At 35.5% G+C, this 23,737-nt stretch overlaps 4 protein-coding genes and 1 long non-coding RNA gene across 5 annotated transcripts; 1 reads left to right on the top strand and 4 right to left on the bottom strand.

Annotated features, from left to right (window-relative positions):
- Positions 1–8,721: 8,721 nt before the first annotated feature.
- On the bottom strand, positions 8,722–9,783 carry LOC137584002 (stromal cell-derived factor 2). The gene is made up of 2 exons (XM_068299216.1): positions 9,608–9,783; positions 8,722–9,468 (listed from the first exon to the last, which is right to left on the bottom strand). The coding sequence occupies exons 1-2, from the start codon at positions 9,666–9,668 to the stop codon at positions 8,891–8,893; spliced, it is 639 nt and encodes a 212-aa protein (XP_068155317.1). The 5' UTR covers positions 9,669–9,783; the 3' UTR covers positions 8,722–8,890.
- A 68-nt stretch (positions 9,784–9,851) lies between these two features.
- Positions 9,852–11,376, top strand: LOC137584001 (uncharacterized protein CG1161). The gene is made up of 5 exons (XM_068299215.1): positions 9,852–10,014; positions 10,089–10,300; positions 10,468–10,576; positions 10,642–10,767; positions 11,063–11,376. The coding sequence occupies exons 1-5, from the start codon at positions 9,946–9,948 to the stop codon at positions 11,228–11,230; spliced, it is 684 nt and encodes a 227-aa protein (XP_068155316.1). The 5' UTR covers positions 9,852–9,945; the 3' UTR covers positions 11,231–11,376.
- A 278-nt stretch (positions 11,377–11,654) lies between these two features.
- On the bottom strand, positions 11,655–12,805 carry Prosbeta7 (proteasome subunit beta type-4). Its single transcript, XM_068299214.1, has 3 exons — positions 12,562–12,805; positions 11,995–12,496; positions 11,655–11,927 (listed from the first exon to the last, which is right to left on the bottom strand). The coding sequence occupies exons 1-3, from the start codon at positions 12,708–12,710 to the stop codon at positions 11,775–11,777; spliced, it is 804 nt and encodes a 267-aa protein (XP_068155315.1). The 5' UTR covers positions 12,711–12,805; the 3' UTR covers positions 11,655–11,774.
- A 244-nt stretch (positions 12,806–13,049) lies between these two features.
- Cerk (Ceramide kinase) lies at positions 13,050–23,675 on the bottom strand. The gene is made up of 4 exons (XM_068299213.1): positions 23,080–23,675; positions 13,837–15,543; positions 13,576–13,778; positions 13,050–13,506 (listed from the first exon to the last, which is right to left on the bottom strand). The coding sequence occupies exons 2-4, from the start codon at positions 15,505–15,507 to the stop codon at positions 13,365–13,367; spliced, it is 2,016 nt and encodes a 671-aa protein (XP_068155314.1). The 5' UTR covers positions 15,508–15,543; positions 23,080–23,675; the 3' UTR covers positions 13,050–13,364.
- On the bottom strand, positions 17,557–18,325 carry LOC137585428 (uncharacterized). The gene is made up of 2 exons (XR_011033561.1): positions 17,830–18,325; positions 17,557–17,772 (listed from the first exon to the last, which is right to left on the bottom strand). It is a non-coding gene; the product is annotated as an uncharacterized lncRNA (long non-coding RNA).
- Positions 23,676–23,737: the final 62 nt, after the last annotated feature.

Below are 23,737 nucleotides of genomic sequence, written 5' to 3'. Positions count from 1 at the left end.
TTTGCAAAGCAATTTGAGACGTTAATTGCTGTTGTTATAGGTTGGTATATTTCTAGGCATACTAATTAGCTCAAAGCTTATGCACACACACATAACACACAACACACACAGTCACCTGTCGTTATATCGTGCCCCTGTCCCTTTCTAAACCCCCATTTTCCCTCTCTCTCTCTCTCGATTCTCATCCTACAGTCTTTATGCGGCCAAAGTTCAACTCAGTCTGTTGCTTGGTCGGGCCAAGTACACTGTCAGAAATGGCAAAGTCAACAATTTATCAAGATTTTAATTAACATAAATACGCATTGAGGGGGAGGGAAAGGGGGTCGTCGGGTGGTACTAAAAATAAATGACAGTGGCATATAAAATATTATACCGAGTGAAGTGGAGTAGGTTCTGGGCCCTGGTCCAGCACTAGCGGCAGGAGATCTGGTCGAGGTCCTCAAAACACGTGCTACGACAATTAAAATGAAAATGAAAATGGCGACAATTAAAAGCTGCGATCTGGAGGTTTAATAACAATAAAAGAAAATAAAAAAACTCCACTATATGTTAAGAGTTCAGAGAGTCCTCCATTAGAGAACAAACCCCAAAAAATAATAAGATAGACTTCTGTGAAGATAAGAGACAAAAGTCGTAAAATTACAAAGACAACTGAAAAACAATGTTTCCGCTTTGAAAAAAAAAGGATAAATTGTTGTGTGTGTGTGTGTGTGTGTTTTTTTTTACTCAATGAACGGGGCAAAGTTATTAAAAATCTCTCTCTTTTCTCAATGTCTCTCATAACTCTCTCTTTATTTCAAGTTCTTTTTGGTTTCACCATTCTCCTTTTGGCAAAATGTACGAAAAATGCGAGGGAAAAAACAAAAACCTTGTCAAGGACAAAGCACGCAATGCCAGGCGAAAAAACAGCTGAGTGCACCTACAAGAGAGAGAGAGAGAGAGCTGTCTCAGCCAACTGTAGTGCGCATGCTGTAAACTTAACAGCTGTTAATTGTTGCCATGTTAAATTAACTTTCAGTGTTAAGACTTGCAAACTAATACATTATTAAATTAAAGCTAGATCAAGAATTTATTATTGCCAATAGTGAAAACTCAATTATGCAAATTTTTCCCACGCTTTTCTGTTTCTTCTAACACATTCTCTTAATAATTTATTATTTATACTTATATTTAGATTTAAGGGTCTCTGATTTTGCTATTTCTTTATTTTTTTTTTGCTGTTGACGGTGGGTGGTTGGTGGCTTTCTTGGAAATGAAGGCCATATTGGGAAGCAAGTTTAATGGCCCAAAACGTCGTCGAAAGCGTTAGCGTCCAAGTCGGCGTCACCGCTTTCATTTCCTTCGAAATTTTATGAGTTGGTTTTTGTTGTTTTAAGCTCAACCCGACCTATGTAAGCATATCAAATCGAAATTGCTCTTTGGCTCTTGCTCCAAACACTAATATATATGTATATATGTATGTAGATGTATATGCATATATAATTTAGGCAAAACTTTTGGTTTTATTTACTTGCCTTGAGAAACTTTCTTCAATATACTTCATTAAAATTGCTCAAAGCAAATATGAAATTTAATCAAAAAGTCAAAAGAAAAACAAAGAAATAGAAAACCCTATGGTCAATCGTTTATGCAAAATTTTAATATACATTTGTACATAAAGAAAGTTACTTCTATTCTTTTCTATATTCATCAAATATGTTGAACACTTTGAAGAGAAGTCAAAGAAGTTTTTAAAATTTAAAAAAAAAAGAAAATATTTTGAGTTAATAAAGTGATTTTTCTTCCTATCCATCTTTTAGGTGCTATTCAGTTTCATCTCAAGGCGACAATTGGAAAATGGTCAGAAACTAAAACTCAAACTACTCAAACCAAAAATTCTTGCAAGTCGATAACTTTGCTTTTAGCTGGTGTTTCATCCCATCTTAACTTCTGTCTCTCCCTCCATTCTCTTTATCTTGCATGTTGTCTCGTTCTCTGACTGATGATGGCGGCTGACCAACAAATGGCTAAAATACTTCAAGTTGAAATCCTGCAGCAGCAGCAGCAGCAAGAACAAGAACAAAGCCAAAAGCAATAAACGGCACAACAAATGAAATGGCAAGAAGAAGATGGAAAAGAAAGAAAATGTACTGGAAATGACGGCGACTTTGTCTTTGTCGTCGTCTTCGTTGTCGTCGTGGGTGGTCCCACACATACAGACACACACACACACACACACACATCCATACATACATAACAAACAATGGCAAGCACCGACAGGAAAAGCAGCAGGAAAAACAGGCCAGCAGGACATGCGTTTAAAGCAACAACAAAAAGTAAGAAAAATGGCAAATGGATGGACAAGGAGACAGAAAACGAAGAACAAGAATTTGAAGCAGAAATAAAAATAAAAAGCAGCTGCTTGTAATCTTAAAAGAAAAACCACCAGCAGCATAAATAAGAAGAGTGGTACCCGGAGATAGTGGGGAGGGACAATGAGAAACATAATACAACAAAGCGTAGAGACACATACATACATACATATATATTATTTATATTCTTTTCTTCTTTTGGATGCCAAATGGAATTCATTGTAACAGATCGTGCATAGAACATTGCATACTTTTAAGGGCTAACAAATAAATTGAAAATTGAAACTTGTCTTTTCTTAATGACAGAGAATATGTAGGTACAGAAATATGGACAAAATCGTGACAACTAACTAATCCGCTTATAAAAACAAGTACTTGGAACTTTCTTAAAAGCAAATATGCAAGATGACTTTTCAAAGAGTATTCAAAGAACTGAAATAGTGTTAATAGTAGTAGATGAATCATTATTCACATCTAAGATATAACATCCTCAAGGGTTATCTATAGAAACGTTATCCTTCCAAGTTCTCATTGGTTTCCTTAGTAATCTTTAAATTTCATTTAAAAGATCTTCTATATATTTTTTATAATATATTTAGAATTGAAATTGGTTTAAATTCAAATAAATTGAAATGAATTGTGTTTCCCTCACACATTTATGAATGATGGTAATCATTTGACATTTCGTCACTTTGGCCAGACCCTAAGCATAATCAACGAATCAATCAAAATATTGTTTTTTTTTTTTTTTGGTTCGTCTCTTGCCATCTTTATATAATTTCCTTTTTTTGCTTTCGACAATAAAGGCGCTCAGTCGTTGCCTTATCGCCTGACCTAAAGAAAATGGCCAAAATGATAAAAAGGAGCAGAAGAAGAACGTGAAAAATTAAGGGAGCAACTGCGTAGGCGGTAATACACAAAGAAAGTAGATAGAAAGATAAAGAGAACGAGAAAGAAGGCGCAGAAAAAAACAGGCGGAAATATATAGAGGAAGGTAAAGAAAATTAACACAAAAAAGAAAAACGAAAATCTTTGACCACCAACACAAAACGAAACGAAACAAACCTAAAAAAAAAAAAAATACCACGTTAAATGCCAAGTGTGCGCGGTTATTAAATTTTGCAAGCAATTGACTTGACCAACATAGGGATGGCATCGGGATGGACCTCGGGGGTGGGGGCAATGGCATGGTGGGAGGGTTTATGGCCCATAACCCAGACCCACCGATAATCAATAAATGTTGTGGAAAATGTAAGGCTGGGAAATTGTTACACATGTTGCAGCTGATGAAGCTGAAATTAAATGAAACTGAAACCACATAACGATAATGACGAGTGGAAAAAAATTCAATGCCAAAAACAATTGTAGCAAACTACTACAATTATTAGAATATCAAGATTTTCTATTGAATATATCTTTCCATAGAGCAAAGAAAATATTTCCCTATCCCTTGAAAACTTTTTATGATATAGAAATTTTTTGTTGATATAATTTCCGACTAAAAAGCATTTCAAAGAAATAAAAGATTCCATGTAACATTTAAGAACTCTATAGAAAACTATTATTCAGATTTTGCTATGAAGAATAATAAAATCAGTTTCATTTTGTTAAAGTTAAAAACTAAATATCTTCAATTGAAATTTTCTAATACCAAAAATGAATTTTAGTATGTTTGGAATTAGGCTCCCAAGCAAGAATTGAAATATTATATATATTTTTTTTTATTATGGTAAATAAAGAAGATAGAACTTACATTGCTTAGACTGTTGATTGGATACTTGAACAATGAAATAATTTTGGAAATTTACTGCAAACTTCGTTTTGAATTATTTCTATGTACTTCAATATTTGTCTGTTTTTGTATTTCTATTTTTGTTCTGGACCGTGTTTTGTATTAGATTTAGTTATAATTGACACCAAAAAGGAACTTTTGGGAATAGGAAATTGACTAAGCACTTGAACAACTAGGCAACGGAAAGCGCAATATTATTATAATTTATAATTCTGAAAACTGTTATTTGTAAGTCACACACACACGGAATACACATTAACTATTATATACGAAGATTTATATAACACACACACAGCTGAGCCTCTTGTGGGCAACGGAATGATGGTGGGGAGTATATATGTATGTACATATATATGAGAGGGTGGAGGAGAGACGAACTTTTTTCACGTCTCAAACGAAAAGATATTGAACCGATTTTTCTAGATTTTACTAATTTCTCTCTTATTTTTTTGTATTTTAGGTAAGCATTTTTTAATTTCTCGGAATTCGTTGTTTATTTTGGGTGAGAAATTTTAATTCGTTATTGTTGTTGTACAATTTACTTTTACTTTACTTTTTTTTATGCACGAAATATTAGTTAGTAGTTTGGAGATTTCAAACTTGCACGCTCAACTGTCCACGATGTACTGTGCTAACGGTATTTACGTCGCAGGCAGACCAACATGGACAAAGAGCGTGAAAGAGATAGAGAGATGTTAAGCTGTTAAAAAGTTAGGAGGTCCTAGCTTACGCTCTCTCACTCTCTCTCTCTGTCTGTGTCTTGCTCTCCCTCTCTGTTGAGTAACCTCAATGGTGAACTCTTTGGTCTCCTGTGTTTCTTTTTTCATTCGGTTTTTCTCTCGGCAGATGAATTATCCAATTGGAAAACTGATAGGATAAATATCTAACAATTGATTATAAATCTTTGCTCAAGTCTTTAGTAAATATTACCAATAATTTGCTTAACAATATTGCGCTATGTTAAAACGTTTCTGTTAACCATTAACATTGGGCTGTAAACTTCAAAAATACAATTTATTGTGGCAATTTGTTGTTGTCGCTGTCAAAACTTTCACTATCAGAATTCTATATGCATACAAAGAATTTTTTTCCGCTCTCTCTCTCTCTCTCTCTCTTTCTTGGAGATTGTTGCGCATACGCAAAGAGAGAGAGATAGGGAGAGAAATAAGTGCAGTTGTTGTTGATGTCAGTTGTTTTGTGAGCCTCTTTGGGGGCTTGTTTTCGATTTTCAATGTTAAGTGCGTGAGAGAGCGATGACAGGCACACACACACAGACATAAGCAGAGACACACTCACACTCAGCCAGGCATACGCCGCACATACAGAGACACACAATGAAAAAGGAGACGCTCGACTTGATGTATTCCCCAGTTGTAGGGCGATGTCTTCTCTATGCAAATGGTACGCCCACGCGTAATCAAATACATATACACACATACATACATCCCATCCAGGCATATCTAAAATGTACATATGTATATGTATTCATAATCAGCGCCTTACAATTATTTATTAATTATGTTTAAAGATTTTGTTCTCTTGGCGTTATTCAATCTGCTAGTCTATTTCTTTTACAGATTTTTAAATATTAAAACCAGACACCATGTCGTATGAGTAACATAATTGAAAATTCTTTGCTGATGGGAAATATTTCAATAATGTTATTATTAGTAACAACAATCAAGTTTAGTTTAATTCTTTCAAATAATATGTTTTCTGTTGTATTTGTTTTAATTTAAAAATTCTGGATGATTTGTAGGGTAGTTAAAAATTCGTTTTTTTGTCATAATACTTTATTTTGACTTTGTTCTTATCATGTTTGGGCTTTTCTTGTTGGCCTTGTTGTTTTTATTTTATAGCTATTTGGCCGTTAGGCTTCGTTAAAGTCTTTGTAAATTGCAAACAGCTGTTCCCGGCCAAAACCGACTTTGCCGCTTCCGCTTCCCCTTCCTTCCGCACAGACATGCTCACATACAATTGCTCCTAGCCCTTACACTTGTCCGCTGCCTTCGCCTCGTCTTTTCTTCCTTGTGACCAGTCTTTACAATTTCACTTTCGCTCGACTGCGTGGGCAGAGGCAATAGCAAAGACTGACAGACAGGCAACTGCATGATATGACACCCACTCGAAAGTAAGACAGAGAGAGAGAGAGAGAGAGTTTGAGTGCGAGTAAGAAGAATACCTACATACAAACATACATGTGCGTCCAAGTTATGTAACTGTAACTGTTTTGTTGCTCTTTATGATTGAACTTTTCTCTGTTTTCTTTTTTTTTTTGCCCTGCCTTGCTTCGTTTTCGTGTTGTTGTATTTAGTTATTAATTTTTGTGGCTGCCACGTTAATTCTTGTTGCTGTTCTGCCATGCCGTTGCCGTTGTTGTCGTTGGCATTGCCTTTGCTTTTGTATCCTGGCGCGTGGCTATATTAATTGAAATTTGTTGTAGCGAAGCCTTGTTAATGCCCTCCTGAAGAGTTATGGCTGGAAAGCCAGCAAAAAGGTGCGGGAAAAGGTGTAGAGAATAAAGTCTAGATGACTGATTTCAATTAGCGAATTTAGGTCAGGAGTAATAATCATTATATTAAATGCCATTACTGTCATTCGGATTAACCAATTCATTGGAAATTCAATTAAATTAGTCCAATCAATAGTTAAACAGTTTTAACCGTTAGAAACCGCAGAAATATTGTAAATTTCAAATTATGGTTTTCGCAAATAATGAAATGAAATAAGACATTCAACATTTTATCGTTTCCTTAAGATTGTTATGGGAATTAGGAAATGGTAACCTAAACAAACCAAATAAATGGTGTCAAAAGTTTATAAATAAAGACTTTTGCTAAATATTTAACTAGGTCACATATTTTGCTGCAATATATAATAATGAATTTAATTGTCTTTATTTCTTTTCCATTAATATTCAATAAATTATTTAAATTGCGCCCCAAAAAACGAGATAAATTAATAGATGCGCCTCAGCGTATGCAACACATATTTATCCTATATGCTTTTACTATGCACTCGTGCGTATACACAATATTTTTGATGGTGAAGGTTATGAAGGCGGTTTGTGGGGGACAAGAGGCGGAAGGCGTGAAAGGAAGGAAACCCTAACGCAAACACATGCACAATATTATAGAAAATACATTTCAAACGTTTTTTCGTCAATTTGTCAGTCACTCAGTCAGTCAGCGTGTTGAGTTCTTCAGTTCTTTTGGGGGGCGTTGGATATTTCGAATGTTGCTTTCGTCCTTGTTGATAAACAAGAATCGATAAAACCAAACGAGGCGCGAGATGTTTGTCCCGCCCACCCACAAACACACACCACATACACATTCCTAAGGTATGGGGTTAGGCTATGCCTTCTTACATGGAAAATACAATATACAAAAAAGGCTACAATGAAAATGAAACTGAGAATGAGAAGGTGTGTGTGTATGTGTGTGTGTGCTTAACAAAAGACCAACCAGGGTAGGGCAGGATCTACCGACATTTATATATATTCAAAGAATATATATGTATACATATATGCATGGATGTGTGAAAAGATAAACGGTTAATCAATAATCAACACAAAACGGAAATTATCAACACCTGTAAACGATAATTGGGCTGAAAAATTCAATTATTTATTCAACATGTTGCCACAACATGTGAGAATAATATGATTCCTTTGTGTGTGCAAATTGTGGTTTGGGGAGACATTAAAAATTAAATGATATGGCAAAATGATTTTCTTTAAGACTTTTCATGGGTGTCATATCCAGTTTTCCAAGTCACTTTAAAATATAATACAAAATATGATTTCCACACACTGGAAAATCCTTGCATTACTATAATTTGATGTTTCAAAGTGAGTAGGCAAATTTATATTTAGATCTTGTGATAAACTGTGTTTCGAATTTCATTTGAATATAAATGAAACTATGTATGATCAACACACATACATATGCATATTAAAGGCGGGTCGTCATATCTATGCTATACTACCCTATCCTTTTTCTGGTTCCCTCTTTGCTTCTTATCCCTTTCTGGTTTTGTTGTCGCTTGTTTGTTAAATGTTGAATAAAACAATGGAGCTTATCCGGGGACTATGGCTATGTAAATACAGTTTTGCCTTCCTCGTCCTCTTATTGCTATCATCATCATCATCATTGCGTCCATTATCTGCTTGCCTGTTTTCTGTTTCCATTGTTTTAGAGCAGAAGGCATTGTCAATGTTGTGCTCTGCCCCTTTCCCCTATCCTTCGGTGATGGTAACTGCTTGAAGCTAGTTGTAAGGTCAAATGTTAGTACAGACCCCAAACCACGTGCTTTCAGACATCCTTACATTATCGTGTTCGTCCTTGTAACCATTTCAGCATAAATAATTATAAATTTGCAACAAAATGATAACCACGTAATCTTCTTCTACAATGTCCTTATCCGATTACATTTGAATCTAGCGTTTTTTTTTGAATTGAGAGACTGTTATCCTATTTCATTTTCTTAAATCATGTATGATGTGTAAGCAAACAGAGTTTTCGTAAGTAAGGAACAACTAAAGGATTAACTTTATCTCACCAAGTGTCAATGAATCGATTTGGGATAAAAATGCCAACAGATTTAATTTGTTTCTTGCTTATTTCTTTTTCATTGGCTGTTCCTGTTTACATGGTAAAAACGCAGAAAATTCAACTAAATTAGATAATTTTAATAAACTAATAAATAGAAGTAGGATTTGGCTGAATTTTTCTTGTCATGGGCGGCACTACAATTCATCGTGCGTCAACTGATCCTGATCTTTGGGGACAATGAATAGGCCTTCTGCTGTGGTCCACCGTGTACCGTGTCGTGGATTATGAACGCCAACGATTTCCATTTGTCCAGAAATGGGACGACCATAGGAACGACCTGACATGCCCAAATACATGCCCGTATCGATGTGACGCAAACGAACGTGAGCATCCCGCATCCATTTCTCATTGGAGCAAACCACTTCCCAATGATCGCCAGTATCGCCCAAACCGTCTGTACCATAGGCGGAGACCTCCTGCTCTCCGGATAGGGGTGAACTGAAGTGATGGGAGTGCAGATTCTTTTTGGTCGACAAGTGCTCCAGTCTTATGGTGTTACCACATGCAATGGGTTCTCCACGCTCGCAAAGCTCATTTGTCTGGGCCTTGATCACCCAATGACTATTGACATCCTCCTTCTGCTCCACACCCGTGACTGATTGTTGGCCCGATCCGGAACCATATTTCACATCGTGCGAGTGGAGGCGGAAATTGTAGTCCGAATTGAGCAGCTTCAGTATGGAACCACACGTCACAACATTTGTCTGGGTGGCTGGATAACAACAAAAGCAGAAAGAAATTCGATTTCAGCGATTAGCGGTGGGCCAGCGGGGGGCGTTGTGAGCGGCGTGGCCAATCACAGAAGACCACATAAAAAGCCGCTAAGCAATGAGTCTCAGCTCTCAGCTTACCTTGATAGCTGGGCAGACAGCTGATTATGGATAGGCAGGTTAGCACCAGTAGATTGAGCATTTTGTCTATAATTATTTTTATTCTATTTTAGTTATATTTAATACTCAAACAATCGGCTATAATGCAATAATAATTTTACACGCAAACAAATGATGTTGACAAGGGCTGGAGAATAAACAGAAACCGATAAGTTTTTGTAATTTTGCTATCGATAATTATTTCCAATTTCACCACGGTCACACCGTGCACTTGCAAACGCAATTTTTCAGCAAAAACAAATATACGAAGAAGATATTAAGTAAATAATATAGCTAAAATTGAAATTAAACAAAAATTAATGGCACACAAGCGTCTGCTGATATACGCTGTATTATTGGCGATATGTTATTTAGTTGGCGTGACATGGGTATGTAACAGAGCACAAACAAAGACACCCACACAAACTTATTTGTTTTTCACCCACAATAAAAAAAACCAAAGGCTGAGACAGCAATACAAAACCAGGCATCGCCTGGAAGTGGAATACTCAGTACCAGCAACAGCAGTAACCAAAGCAATCTGCCCGCCAGCGCTGGAGCCACACCAAAACCCAATCCCTCAGCATTACCTCCTCCCGCAGCTTCAGTTACTTCAAATCTTGGCAAATCTTCCAATTCCAGTACGACAACAACAGCAAGTCCAGCTCCAGATTGGTAAGTATACATTCAATATTATTGTGCAAATTTTCTCGTTTAACTTAAAATTTGTACATATGTATGTATTTACAAATGTTTTAATTGTCCGATTTATATTGTAAATAAATTATTTATAATCTATTTATGACATTATTTAATTTTAATCATTTTTTGTGATTACTTAGTGTCTGCGCTGGAGCATTGCTGCCGCATCTGGACGCCAATGGCAAGGAGTTGCCCATTTGCAATGAATGCAAGTGCTCCCATGTAGCAAGGAATACGACTCTGATTAAGGTAGTAGTCCAATTCAAAATTGTACAGGAAATCAAAGTTAATATAACTCTTTCTCGTTGATTTAGGTCGTAGTCATCATAGTGATTTGGATAATATCCATTTTGGTGATATATATGCTCTTCCTAATGTGTCTGGACCCGTTGCTAAACAAGCGTGTTAAGGCCAACTATCAGGAGCACACCAATGAAGATGTACATATGAAATCATATTCTAAATATGCAGGCATACAATATAGTTTACTCGTAACAGTCCATGATGATCATAACAATGATCGTGATAATAATGAAGATGATGATGATGAAGATCGCATTTGAATAGAAATTTTTTGATTTTTATAGAAAAATCTTTTTTTGTTTCATTTCCTGTATTCTAACCTCCTGTATCCATTGCTGCACCCCCCACAGTCCAGACTAACACCAACTCACTCTTAGTTTAGTTTTTGGTTCATTCAACTAATACGTGGGATATGCTATATATGTTTTACAGGATGAACCTACACCGCCCATGCCAGCAGCATCCACATCGGCCAACAATCAAGAGTTGAGTGCTCGAGCCAATGTCCTAAACCGTGTTGGCCATCAGCAGGATAAATGGAAAAGACAAGTCCGGGAGCAGAGACGTCATATCTATGATCGGCATACAATGCTCAACTGAGTTGGAGGAGCATCAAAAAACAGAAACTTAAGACATCCTCATTGTTTAAGTGAAGATCAAAATTATTTAATTATCCTAAACATAGCCACAATTATTAAACAAAAGTTTTTTTGCAAAAATATAAGCGAAATATTTGTGTAAATAAATTCTGAGAACGTTTCATTACTCGAAAATGTTAGTGAAAGGTTTAGTTTTGGTTGGAAGTTTTGAAAAATGCGAAAACAGATCTGATGCAATTTAAAAAGCAAATTGTTAACTGAAAATGTGTAATATTAATCTATCACTCGATCTTCTGTTCTATTTATCTTTTAAAGTTAACTAATTTTCTATAGTTAGGAACCATATTAGACAAAATTCTTGTTACAATGATGTATTATTTACCCATGTCTAAAGTTTTTTCAAATGATTCTAGAAATTGTAAAAATTATATTCAGATCAAATCCAAAATTTTTATTGTTGAAATCGAGTGCGATTGTTGTGTATTTGTATGAACGTATTCCCTTAAGCTTGATTAAAAATTTTACAAGATTTTAATTTCGTTTCTCTAATAGCCTTTAATATCGGCTGCAAAAGTCCAGTTCTCATTAACATTATATGGACCCTCGACCAAGCAGTTGCTGGTCGTGCAAACACCAACAGTGTATTTGGACATGTTGCGGGTATCACGATAATACAAGACTTCCATGCATTTGCGAATCTATGGAATGAGTAAGAATGGATTGATTAGCTTTTAAATGTAACAAAATTGTTAATTATTTAGTTACCAAATCTGAAGCCTCTTGGGCGGTAAAGTCACGATCAGCTGGCTTGCGTTCACGCACCAATGGCAAAGCCAAATGACGAGCAAATCCAGTGGCTACCACATAATCCTGATAGGCACGACCACGCAAATCCACATTGCCCAGGAAAGGAACGCCTTGTTTATCGACTCCACCCACTACCACATCAATGTACAATGGATTCATTCGGCTACGACGACCATAAAGCACACGAGTCAGCCAAGAGGACAATTCTTGAGGCTTCATTGTGATCTGATCATCATAGTATTGGTCCTCAATCATTTTCTGATCAATGGTCCGTTTGATCGACTGTATGTCAGCGAAATCTCCGCCTCCTCCCAAAATGATATTGTTGTTGATTTTGAAAACGCGATGAATATCTTGATAACGAGCCAATGATCCGTAGGAGACCAAGGTGTCAGCTGCTATCATAACGCCTTCATCGAAGCGAATGCCCAACACCGATGAACCAGTGGTAATTGAAGATCTGCAATGAAATTGAATAGGAAGAGTCAAGGGTGATTCTATACAGCTGCCTGTTTATACTCCTACGTATTCCGCTTGGTTCCGTAGGGACCCTCTGTGACCAGTTCACTGGGCAATTTGTGAGCCTGCTGTCCCCCGGTGAAATTGTAGAAACCCCCAGGTGTAGGTCCATTTGTCCACAAGGGATAGCCTGAGCTCTGATAGTTGTTCAACATTTTAATTTTAAGTTTAAGTTTATAAAACAATTTATTTCTTTCAACCGGAATGCGACAGAATGACGAGCAGAAACGAATAGAGTTGCCACAGCCACAGGTAAAGTCTGGCAAAAAGTGGCAGCACTGGCACAGCATTTTTATCGATAACGATAGATTTAACTAAATTACAGACTTTGGTCACACTTAACTTCAAACCTGGACAATAAGAGACAACTATATGGAGCTACGCGGGAAATTTAAAACAAATTAGTGCTCTTTGATTTTAGTGAACCTAGCGAGACATTTTTATGTAAACAGACTTTAGAAACCATTAAATAGTCATTATTAACGTTATGAAAATCTTTTTTAGATATTAAAAACATATATTTGCCAGTATACCAGTATACACAAAATAAACTACATATAATCAACACCGTCCATAGTGCTAGGGAATGTTATCTGTGTTTTTGGGCTTTGTGTGCTTGGTTTTCTATCGCATCTTTTAGATGCCTCAATATAATACAGTCTAGTTATATCAATAATATTTAATACATTTGTATTACGCGTATAGTTGAGCTAGGCTTTAACATTTAATCAGGGACTATTACAAGCTATATTTTTTGTGTCACGGCCAAAGGTTTAAAAATATTCATATTCAATTTCATAAAGCTTTTTCTAATTGTTGCAACAGCAATAAACATTATCGCTGGAACTGTTAGGCGTTGTCGGTGACATGGGGCCGTGGTTATCTCTTTTAAGCGGTTTGCTATAGGAATGTGGTCCACGCATAAAAACATCGATGAGTTGACAATGCGATCTGCAATTAAAAAGAAACAAATTTGAAAAACAAATTCATTGATTGAAGAGAGAATAAAGGAATACTTACATCATGGTAATGTCCAAATCGGTGACCACTTCGCCATCACAGTTCCAGCTGGAATATTCTGAAGTACCACCCACATCCGCTTGAGCTATGGGCTGACAAGAGCCGGCTAGACTGAAATTACTCTCCTCGCTGGCGGCGGCTGCTGATAATGTTCTAAATTGGAATTTTCTAGTACGGTAGACCTCCACAAAAGGTAGATTACGCTGGAAATTGAAGCATGTTAAACAAACTGATATTAAACGTTTCCATAATTCTACTCACAATATCGCCTCCTCTTCCAGCCGTGTTTAGTAGGAATCTGACATTATTGATCAGTGAGGTTTTCTTGACCAAGATTAAATCCAGACAACCATCACCCAAATGACTGTAGCGCGAAATGCCATTGGGACTGCGGGAACAGGCACAGGTAATATTGGCGCCACAAATCATAAAGAAATTGCCTTTAATCGACTTCCATTGATGATCAGGTGAGTTCAAATCGTAGGTGGAATTGAGCAATCCTCCACTAGCCGTCGACGAGGTTAATTGAATTTGGTTAGGACGTGGACGAGGCCTTAATAATGCAGTTTCGCTAGGATTAAAATGAAGATCGGGCTGTTCGACCGGTGGAACGTCATTCTGTGGCAATTCTTCCCTTGATCGAGCTAATTGCTCAGGATTAAATATCGAGGAGCGCTGATCTATTACGGAACTGGCAAAGCTGCAACGCTGACAATTGGCATAACAAATGGTGGAAACATTGTCATCATCGATTACAGGAGTTTCTGGAGACAGTGGTGAATTGACCTCCTCAATTAAACGCAATTCGGCCTCATAGCCACGATTACTGATGAAGGCTTTGACACCACTGTACTCATATCTCCGAGTGCCCATCCAACGATATTGTTCGCTCTGGGCGGCCACATCGCCCAGATAGCCATAGCTAAGGACACTGGCACAGAATCGCAAGAGAGTGTGACTATTGCTCACACTGCAGACATCCAGGCCACGATGTTGGCCCAATATCACATGAATGGCTGCTGTACGAACATCCGCTGTACCATGCATACTATACGCTATGGTATCGGTGCTACCTGCGGGAATAACTCCCACTGTTAACTCTGGCCGTGGAATGAATGCCGGTTTTCGCTCGTCCAAACCTAATTCTTTGATGCGACGAAAAATCAAACCATTGATAACTTCTGCCACAGTGCCATCTCCTCCGACACAGCAAACAGCGTCGTAGCAACTGAGATCGTGCGTTAACAATATATCACGTATCTGATTTGCTCTCTGTGTGGTTATACAAGTGGCATCAATGCCTGCCAACTGAAAAACGGGCTTGACATCACGTTCATATGTCTGAGATCCTGCCTTGCGTCCGCCATACGGATTGATGAACACCAAGAGTCGTCGCACACGCATTCTCGTCGGCGTGGAGTCATTCAAACGCAACTGCAACTCTTCCAACCATTGACGTACTATATAGGGATCGGCATTATAGAGGGTCAAGCGTTGCAGTTGCCAACGATTGCAATCGGTTTTCGATTTACTCAATCTCTGAGCATAATTTATAGTCAGATATTGATTCGTAGGCCTCGTGGACACACCCGATATAGGTAAATGATCGGGTGGTTTCATTGAGGCCACCTTCGTGTCACCCGACTTAACACTAATAATGTCATCGATGTGTAAAACATGACTACTCGGACCATAGGCACATCCGCTTGATCCATCAGGAATGACTTTTGTTTCCATTGGTGCTTGCTTCTCATTCTCCTTAATCTTTTGCATGCGTTCCCAAATCAATTGCTGTCCATGGAGGAGCACACGATAGCTTTTCTTTTTCAATTGGAAATTATTAAGCAAAATGTTGCCCAACTCCTGACTCCTTGCTCCTGGAGCGGCGGAGGAGGAGGAACAGCATGGTAATGGCTGTTTGCTCTGCGTCATCTTGACTTGCCTCTAACGTCGTCTTTTTTGCCGGCTCTGAGAGAGAAAAAAAAAAAGAAAAGTTGAAACTGGTTTCGCAATAGAAATAGTCGCCATAAAACTCAGTTAAAGCTCCATTCTCTTTTTTAATTTCTTAAAAAGTTTTCGTGTGCTTGGGCCTTAATTAGAGTCATGAAGGTGTCTCTCTGTGTGTGTGTGTTAGTGTGGGTTGCATTAGGGCATCGAGGAAAAGGTCAACCACTACTGATGGCCCATGTCATTAGCAATGAAGTGCTAATGATATTCCAATGAGAATCATCATCATTTCCATTTCAATCAATAACAAAATCGATTGTAGAATTTTCAAAAAATCAATATCTTAATATAGACAAATAACAAAAGGCGGCTTATCATGGTCTTAAATGGTTTCAAAAAGACGCCTGGGTAATTTTCAAAGTAAGCCATCGAATGATTAATCTTTACTTAATGACTTAATGATCAATCTTTTTGATTTCATTTGGAAATCAATATTGAGTTAAATCCAAGTTCTAAAAAACTTTAGTTCTGAAACTACATAGTTTTCTTAGTTCTCTTGTGAGTCAATTAAATTGATGGCTAACTTTGAGGAGTAGAAATAATGAATTCTCAAGAATACAAATCACTCTAATTACACGATGTGTCTGAAACCACTAAGAAATGTAGACACAGAAACCGATTTCAATATAAATGGGGCCATTTGCAATGCTTACTCAGAATTTTACTTAAATTATATTATAAACAATTTGTGCCATTCTTATGTCTATCTGCCTTTCTTTACCTTCTACTTTGCATGTGCAAACCATATACATATATACTATATAGAATTTATAGCTTTGTATTGCCTTCAGTTTGCTTATCAGTTAAAACAAAAATTGCACATTTACCTCGACGAAGCGTAATTTTGTTGTTTATGGCTCAATGAATTTGTGTTAAAGCAAAGCAGAGAGACAGAGAGAGAAAGATTAATGTGTTCGATAAAAAAAAAAAAAAAAAAAACAGGTTTAAATTGTTGAAAGAAAAACGGAGGGTTAAAAGGGAAAGGTGTAAAAGAAAAGGTTGATTGAACTCTCAACTGAAGACCACAGTAACAAAATTGTAAATTACTAAGGTCAGTGAAAATTGAAATAATTTGAGAGACCCAAGACAGTTCATTTTTCAATTCAACAAATAAACCGGTTTGAAGTAACAACAAAATATATTCTTTATTCATTTGCTTAAAACATTTCAAAAAGAATCTTATTTTGCAGGAGCGGAGTAAAGGCAAAAGTTTTCTGATTTGAAAGGTTATAAGTAAAATAGAAACTTATTGATATAGTGTCTAAAACAACTTGCCGATAAATAGTAATCATAAAAACCTATGACTTTATTACTGCTTAATTTTTAATATGATGATGCGAGACATTTCAGTTTTGTTATCAGTTAATATGAATTTGTTTTGTGTTTTGTTTTTTTCTTTTGTGTCTAGAAATTTATTGACATGTTCAAGTAGGTCTCAGACCCTCCATTAAGTTGACTTCGGCACCGATTGAAAGCAAACACAAAGCTTGCCATTTTATTGAAGTGAAAAGAAGTGTTTGTATGTATATGTATAGATAAATACAAAAGTTAGTCACAACCAGTAGAGGAAAAATGTGTATACTGCCCTTCAGTACCGGTCGCCGCAAATTCCTCAGAAAATCCGAGGTAATTTTTGAGATGTCGCCTCGGATTTTCAGGGGACATGCCATACAAATTACCGGCGACATTTAACATTGTGTGTCCTAGCGCCTCGGACATTCTATCGATTTTTCGGCGACATGTCGACGGAATGTCCCCGCAAAATAGTGGTTGATTTTTCAATCGAATTAGCGGCGACATGTCGACGCAATGTCCCAGCGAAATTATACCTCGGATTTACAATCGACATTGCGGCGACATTGTCGATGGAATATCCCAGCAAAAATTTACCTCGGATTTACAATCGACATTGCGGCGACATTGTCGATGGAATATCGGCGCATTTTTCCAAAAATAAATAAAAACTTGACTTGATTTGGTTTTTTAACACGCATTAGTTTTTATTTAACAACATATATATACATTTAAATTTGTTTATTTTTATTCTTAAATATATTACATTAAATTTAAATATTTATGTATATTTACATTTTTCTTAAGTTTTTATTACTTTACTTCTTTTGGCTTGTGCCAACCAATGTCTTAGCACATTCTCCGCCGGCTCATCCGGAATCGGATTTTGGATGGATTCTAAAAAGAACAAAATTGATTAGGGAATGAAAAATTCAAAATATTAATAACACTTACCTTTATTACTGTATACACTGAATTTGAAAAAATTCAACAGTTCCTGCCCCTACGAAATTTAATCGCGAATGAACAAAGAAACGAAAAGTACAAAGCGACGCGCGCAGGAGTTGGAAAAAACAATAACAACAATGCACTGACGAACGAAGTGAATTGGCGTAGACAAAAATCATCATGCTTTACTCTTCCAATTTTTTTTTTTTTTCAAATGAGAAATATATATATACATATGTATGTACAATGACGACATTAGCTCGTTCGGGTGCCTTCGGCTAACCTCAGCATGAAATGCGCTGGCAGAATTTTTTTCTGTCGACGTTAGTAGTTCGGAATATGTGGCGATTTTGTCCCCGGCGACATTTGGTACTGAAGGGTGCTGCTAATTGAACACTCACACACATACACACACGCACACAGTAACAAAAAGAACTCAGTCCACTAAACAAACAACACTACGTATACGCAATTTAGTCAAGGTTATCTCCACACATCAGCGACAGATCGCACCCAAAAGCTTAGCTTTAGAATCATCAACTAAAAACTGAGTCTCAGGCAAAGACTGTGAACTGGAGGAGGAGGAGCTGTGCGTGTATTGAAAAACGAGTTTCAATTCTCTCGTCGACTGCGACGTCGACCTTCGCCTTGACTTGACCACCAATAACCATAACCGAATAACCGACTAAATCGCATGACTGAACTGCAGCACACTTGCCTATAGATCATCTGTATATACATACATATGTATATACATATACTTAGTGGACATTTGACCTTGAAACTTTACACATGTTTATTCTATGTTTGTGCATTTGCTTAGTAACAGGTTTTAGTTGCATTTCAAGTTTATTTTCTTATTATTTCCTAGCGGCATTCCATTTGCAGTTTATTTTTTTATGAGTTTTTTAACTCAACTTCGTGGGAGACGGCGACCGATACAAAAGTCATAATTTCAAGGTTAATGGTCTCTCGTAATTCTGCCATTATATAGAGAAATAGTAGAATGACAGAAATATTAAAATTAATTTCATCTAACATAAAAGGTTTTCATGAGCTCTAAAAATATATAATTATACATAGCTACCTGAAATACAATATGAAATTTATTCAAGACATATTTGGACAAGCATTTTGCATTTTTCCCATTTATAAACAATTCTCTTTGCTGTCAATTAAAACTTTTAAAAATGCACAGATTATAAGAATCTTTTTAATCTTTATAAATAGACAAAGTTTTTAGTATAAATTTAACATCTTTTTACATACATATATATTTGATGATTTCAAAGCCCAAACAATCGATTCGGATTTCTTTTTTTGGTCAAGAGTATAAATAATAAGAAAATATTGTTGAGTTCTATCAGAGGCAAAGTCAATAAAAAAGTATTTTTATGATGTTTGCGACTCTCAATAAATTGCAAATATTTACTTAATACTTATTACTAAAGTAATTCTTCCTTACACAATAAAATACTTTAAAGATAGGCTAGGATAGGATTTAAATTATTAATAATAGGATAAAGGTTCTTTTGCTTAGTAAAACTTCAAAAACTAATTATTCGCAAATAATTTTGAAGAAAAGTTCAAAAAGTCACAAAAAAAAACCTTTTAAAATTTCAATTAAAATTTTGCATTCAGTTTTTACTTTCATTCAGGGTCTTCTTTAACATTTCATTATACATTTTATCTCTCTGATGAAATGCATGCCAAAAATTAATTAGTTTTCGCTGTTTTTCTCTCTCTCTCTCTCTCTCTCTTATTCTCTGTCTGTGATTGTTGTTAATTAAAAACGTTTTTGTTGTAATGAGTCAAACAAAACAACACTTGTAAAATACTCTATAACTCGACATATATAGGCATATATTTATTTAGGGTCTTTCCCCCATACAAACACCAAGATAAAATATCAAAGAAGTTAAATTCGGCTATGCCGAAGTTTATATACCCTTGCAGTCCTTGACAATAATAATTTCACATGTTCAAAATTTGTTTTCTGCAACTCAATTCATTAATATACAAACAAAACAATTTTACTCTTCATACTATGTACAATTTGTTCTTCTTCTTCCCTCATTCCCTAAGCAAAGCAACGCACGCATACACATACAGTTTATGTAGCGTTGCGTCTGTGTGTGTATGCATGTGCTCTGTTGATTTGATGATGACGTAGTAGGCAGCAAGCAGAGCTGCCGGCAGCGATTGAACCGATTTATATAGACTGTAACTTGTGTTCTATTTATCCGATCAGGGTCAAATTTTGGGATTTTATATCAAATTCTATTATATTGGTAAATTTCATGGGGATACTCCAATTTTTGCAAAAATTTTTGTTCCAGAGTTATATGATATAGTAGTCCGATCCCAAAGATTTTCATACTTTATCTCACCCGGGTAAAAAAAAGCTCCCAAAAAAAATTTCATCCCGATAGCTCTTAAGATGGCTGAGTAAAACGCGTACGCACCGACGGACAGACGGACATGGCTATATCGACTTAGCTTCTCATGCTGATCAAGAATATATATACTTTATGGGGTCGGAAACGTCTCCTTCTGTGCGTTACAAACATCTGACCAATTTTATAATACCCTCTGCAAGGGTATAAAAATACACAAAACAAAACAAAACAATTCATCATAAATGGATGTAAAAAGAACGAGAGATAACTGGAGAACAAGAGATTTCCCTCTGGGGTAAACATGTAAATAAAATTTATATATGTATGTACATATGTACAATGTATGTACATGAATAAGCAAAATAAATATGTATAATATTATCGGAAGTGAAATGGGGGCGGCCGCTGATGATTAAGGGAAAACGGAACCCTTCACAATTTGTGGATATTGCATATAATAAGACCCTTCAGTGAAATGCTAAAGCAAATATATATAATTATAATGGCATTTGTTGTGAGAGTTTATTAATGTTAATCGGAAACCGCAATCTGTTAAGGCAAATAGCTATTTATATTATAAGACTAAGAAATCAAAAGTATATAAAAATATATTATGCCTAGTAATTGTTATAATTAGAACAACTTATTTGGGTTATTGTCAACGCGTATGTACATTTGAATGTCTTTCAGACATTCTTTATTAATCATTTTTTCTTTTCTTTGAATCGTTTAGAACAATAGTTTCTCACTTTTGCCACAAATACAAATTCTTCAACAAAAACTTAAACAAAATGTATGCCAAAAAGTATATTGAACTGAAAGTGTTAGTGGTTTGTTTTTAATTGTTTTAGTGTACAATAAAGTAGAAAATAGATAATGGCGGAAGCAATAACATTTCAACATTTTATTATTTATGAATTGATTAGTCCATGAAAAGACCAAAACAAGCAACGCCCTGAAAGGAAAGAAAAACATTAGGCAAAAAGTTTGCTAGAGACTAAACAAATTATAAAGTATTATATAGTTCATAGTTGCTTCGTGCATATTTTATTTTGTACTACAAATCGTCTAGTTTGTTAGCCAGTTAGAGATTTGTGTTAAGATAAATAACCATTTAAATGCGCTAACAACTAAACTAGACATGCAATAAACAAACTTTGGAATCTGTGGCAAACACTTTTTTCGTTTTGTTTATAAATGATATGGGTTAAATCATTTGGCTTATCGTTTTAGCCAAAACAATAACATTCAAGTGCTAGAGCACTTCAATCTATTTTTGTAATATATGGGTAGTTTTTTTTATTTTCTTCAGCTCAGTTCAGCTCAGTTCAGCATGACAAGATTAATCAGTTTGCACCTATGTATATGTATATATGTATGTATGTGTATGCTTAGTGACTCTATATAGTGATAAGATTAAAGCCATGTGATATTAAGGGGGCTGGAGCATGATTTAATCTTGAATCTCCGCATAGAACAAATTCATCAATGAAATCAAAACAAAAATTGCATAAGAACTTTGTGAAAGTGGCAAAGAAAAAAAAAAGTATTAAACAAAAATTTAAATTCTAGAGCTAATGTTTTTTATATCTAACACCTGTGAGATATGCCTTTTTATCAAACTATGCCCAACCTGTTTTCGAATCGTCGGTGTATATTAATCTTTATAAACCACAATTAACACTTGTTAACTGAGTCATTTATTCGCATAGCAAATCAATAAAGTACAGTGGATCAAAAATGTCACCATTTCAAGTGAATATCGATAAGTTGGTAATGGCTAATTACAAATGTGTGTTCTGGAACGGAAATGGCTTCAAGCTGTCATGATAAAAAAAAAACCAAAAATTAATAAAAAATTATAGCGACATGTAGAAGGAAAATTTAAAACTTTATAATGCAAAGCCTTGACCTTTTAGTTTAGACACGCAACCCATAAATATTTAAGTATCATCAACATATCATATCATAAACAACCTCAAAAGATTGTGTGAAAACATTAATCAGCTGGCCGCAAAAAAAAAAAAAAAAAGAAATAAAAATGTGGGCGAAAGAGCTTAGACGGGCTAAACAAAGTGCTTAGAAAAAAACTTGGTATTTGGTTTTCTTTACTTTGGCAATGTGAAAAGTTGAAACCTTTAACATTTACAAACGTACTAAAAACCCATTTGCCTATTTTAATATCGCTAGCATACATACCTACATATTTAAAGCTTCGACTTTTAAAGACCCTTCAACAAGGTGAGGTATTAACATACATACATATATGTATATAAGTAAAACGTTTCAAAATTAAATAGTATTTACAATTTTCAGATGTAACAATAATGTAAATGTATATACATACATACATAAGTACATAAGACATATACGCAGATTTCTTCCTCTTTGGTTTTTACATCCCTTACCACTTTTTTTCATAGATTGATTTATGAAATTTTAAGAATGTTCTTGAGCTGTGTTTGTGTAGGGTATTCAGCTTATAGTTTCCCGAAAGTTTCTTTTTCGTAAGAATAGAAGTCGCAGAGCAAACAGTGAGAGAGATAGTGCGGGTTAGACAAAAAGAGAAAGAGAGAGAGAGAGATAGGGAGAGATACATGGAGAGAGAGAGAAATGGAAGAGTGAGACAAACAAAAGAAAAACTTAATTTTATCCTCCCCCACACTAATAATACCGTTATCGCCAGACAGCTGTGGTGCAAAAGAAAAGAACAAAAACACAGCTGTAGCTTTGATTTCTACATGTGTATGTGTTAGTTATATATACAATATGTACATACACATTCGCCACAATTTAAATGAGCTGTTCTTATTGCCGGGTCTGTTTTTTTTTACCAATTAGCACTGTATGAACTTACCTTTTATAGATATTATCCATACACAGACGAAATGAATGTTGTCTACGTTGCCGCAGTTGTTGTTGTTGCAATTGCAGTTATGTACATGTGGAAATCAAGAAAATTCGATACATTGCAATTTTTTTTGCACACATTCACACACGTTCACTTTTGCGCGCACTCACACACACATATACACACACACTTGGACAAAGTTTGAAAGTTGCACTTTTGCGTGTTACTGTAAATGCATTTGTATTTAACTTTTCTTATTTGACAAGTGTTAATTTGTTTTTTTGCCTACAATCCATTGAAAACAGCAATTGAGCTTAGTAGCTTTTCAAGAATTTGCCATTTTAAATTGATTTTTTAAAACAATAAATATTAACTGTCACAAAACGAAACCAGCGTGAACAAATAAACGAGACTTTATATTTCCATTAGTAAATTTCACCATTTAACATTTTAAAGCAATTTTTAGATGCACAACTTCTCACTTCGAACGTAATTAATTTCAGCGCTCTCCTGTCCACGAAAATGACAACCGCTCGCATTGAGAAAAAAAACAAACCGAAGATGCCTTTTCGATATTAACATTTGGTCATACTACAGCGATATTGAGATATGATATTAGGGGTAAATGTTTACTACTACTAGTTTACTACTATTTGTCAGAGTA

The sequence above is a fragment of the Drosophila tropicalis genome, unplaced genomic scaffold (assembly GCF_018151085.1).
Source record: "Drosophila tropicalis isolate 14030-0801.00 unplaced genomic scaffold, ASM1815108v1 contig_878, whole genome shotgun sequence".
NCBI lineage: Eukaryota > Metazoa > Arthropoda > Insecta > Diptera > Drosophilidae > Drosophila > Drosophila tropicalis.
The sequence above is the reverse complement of the archived record's forward strand: the minus strand, read 5'-3'. Positions and strand labels throughout refer to the sequence as shown.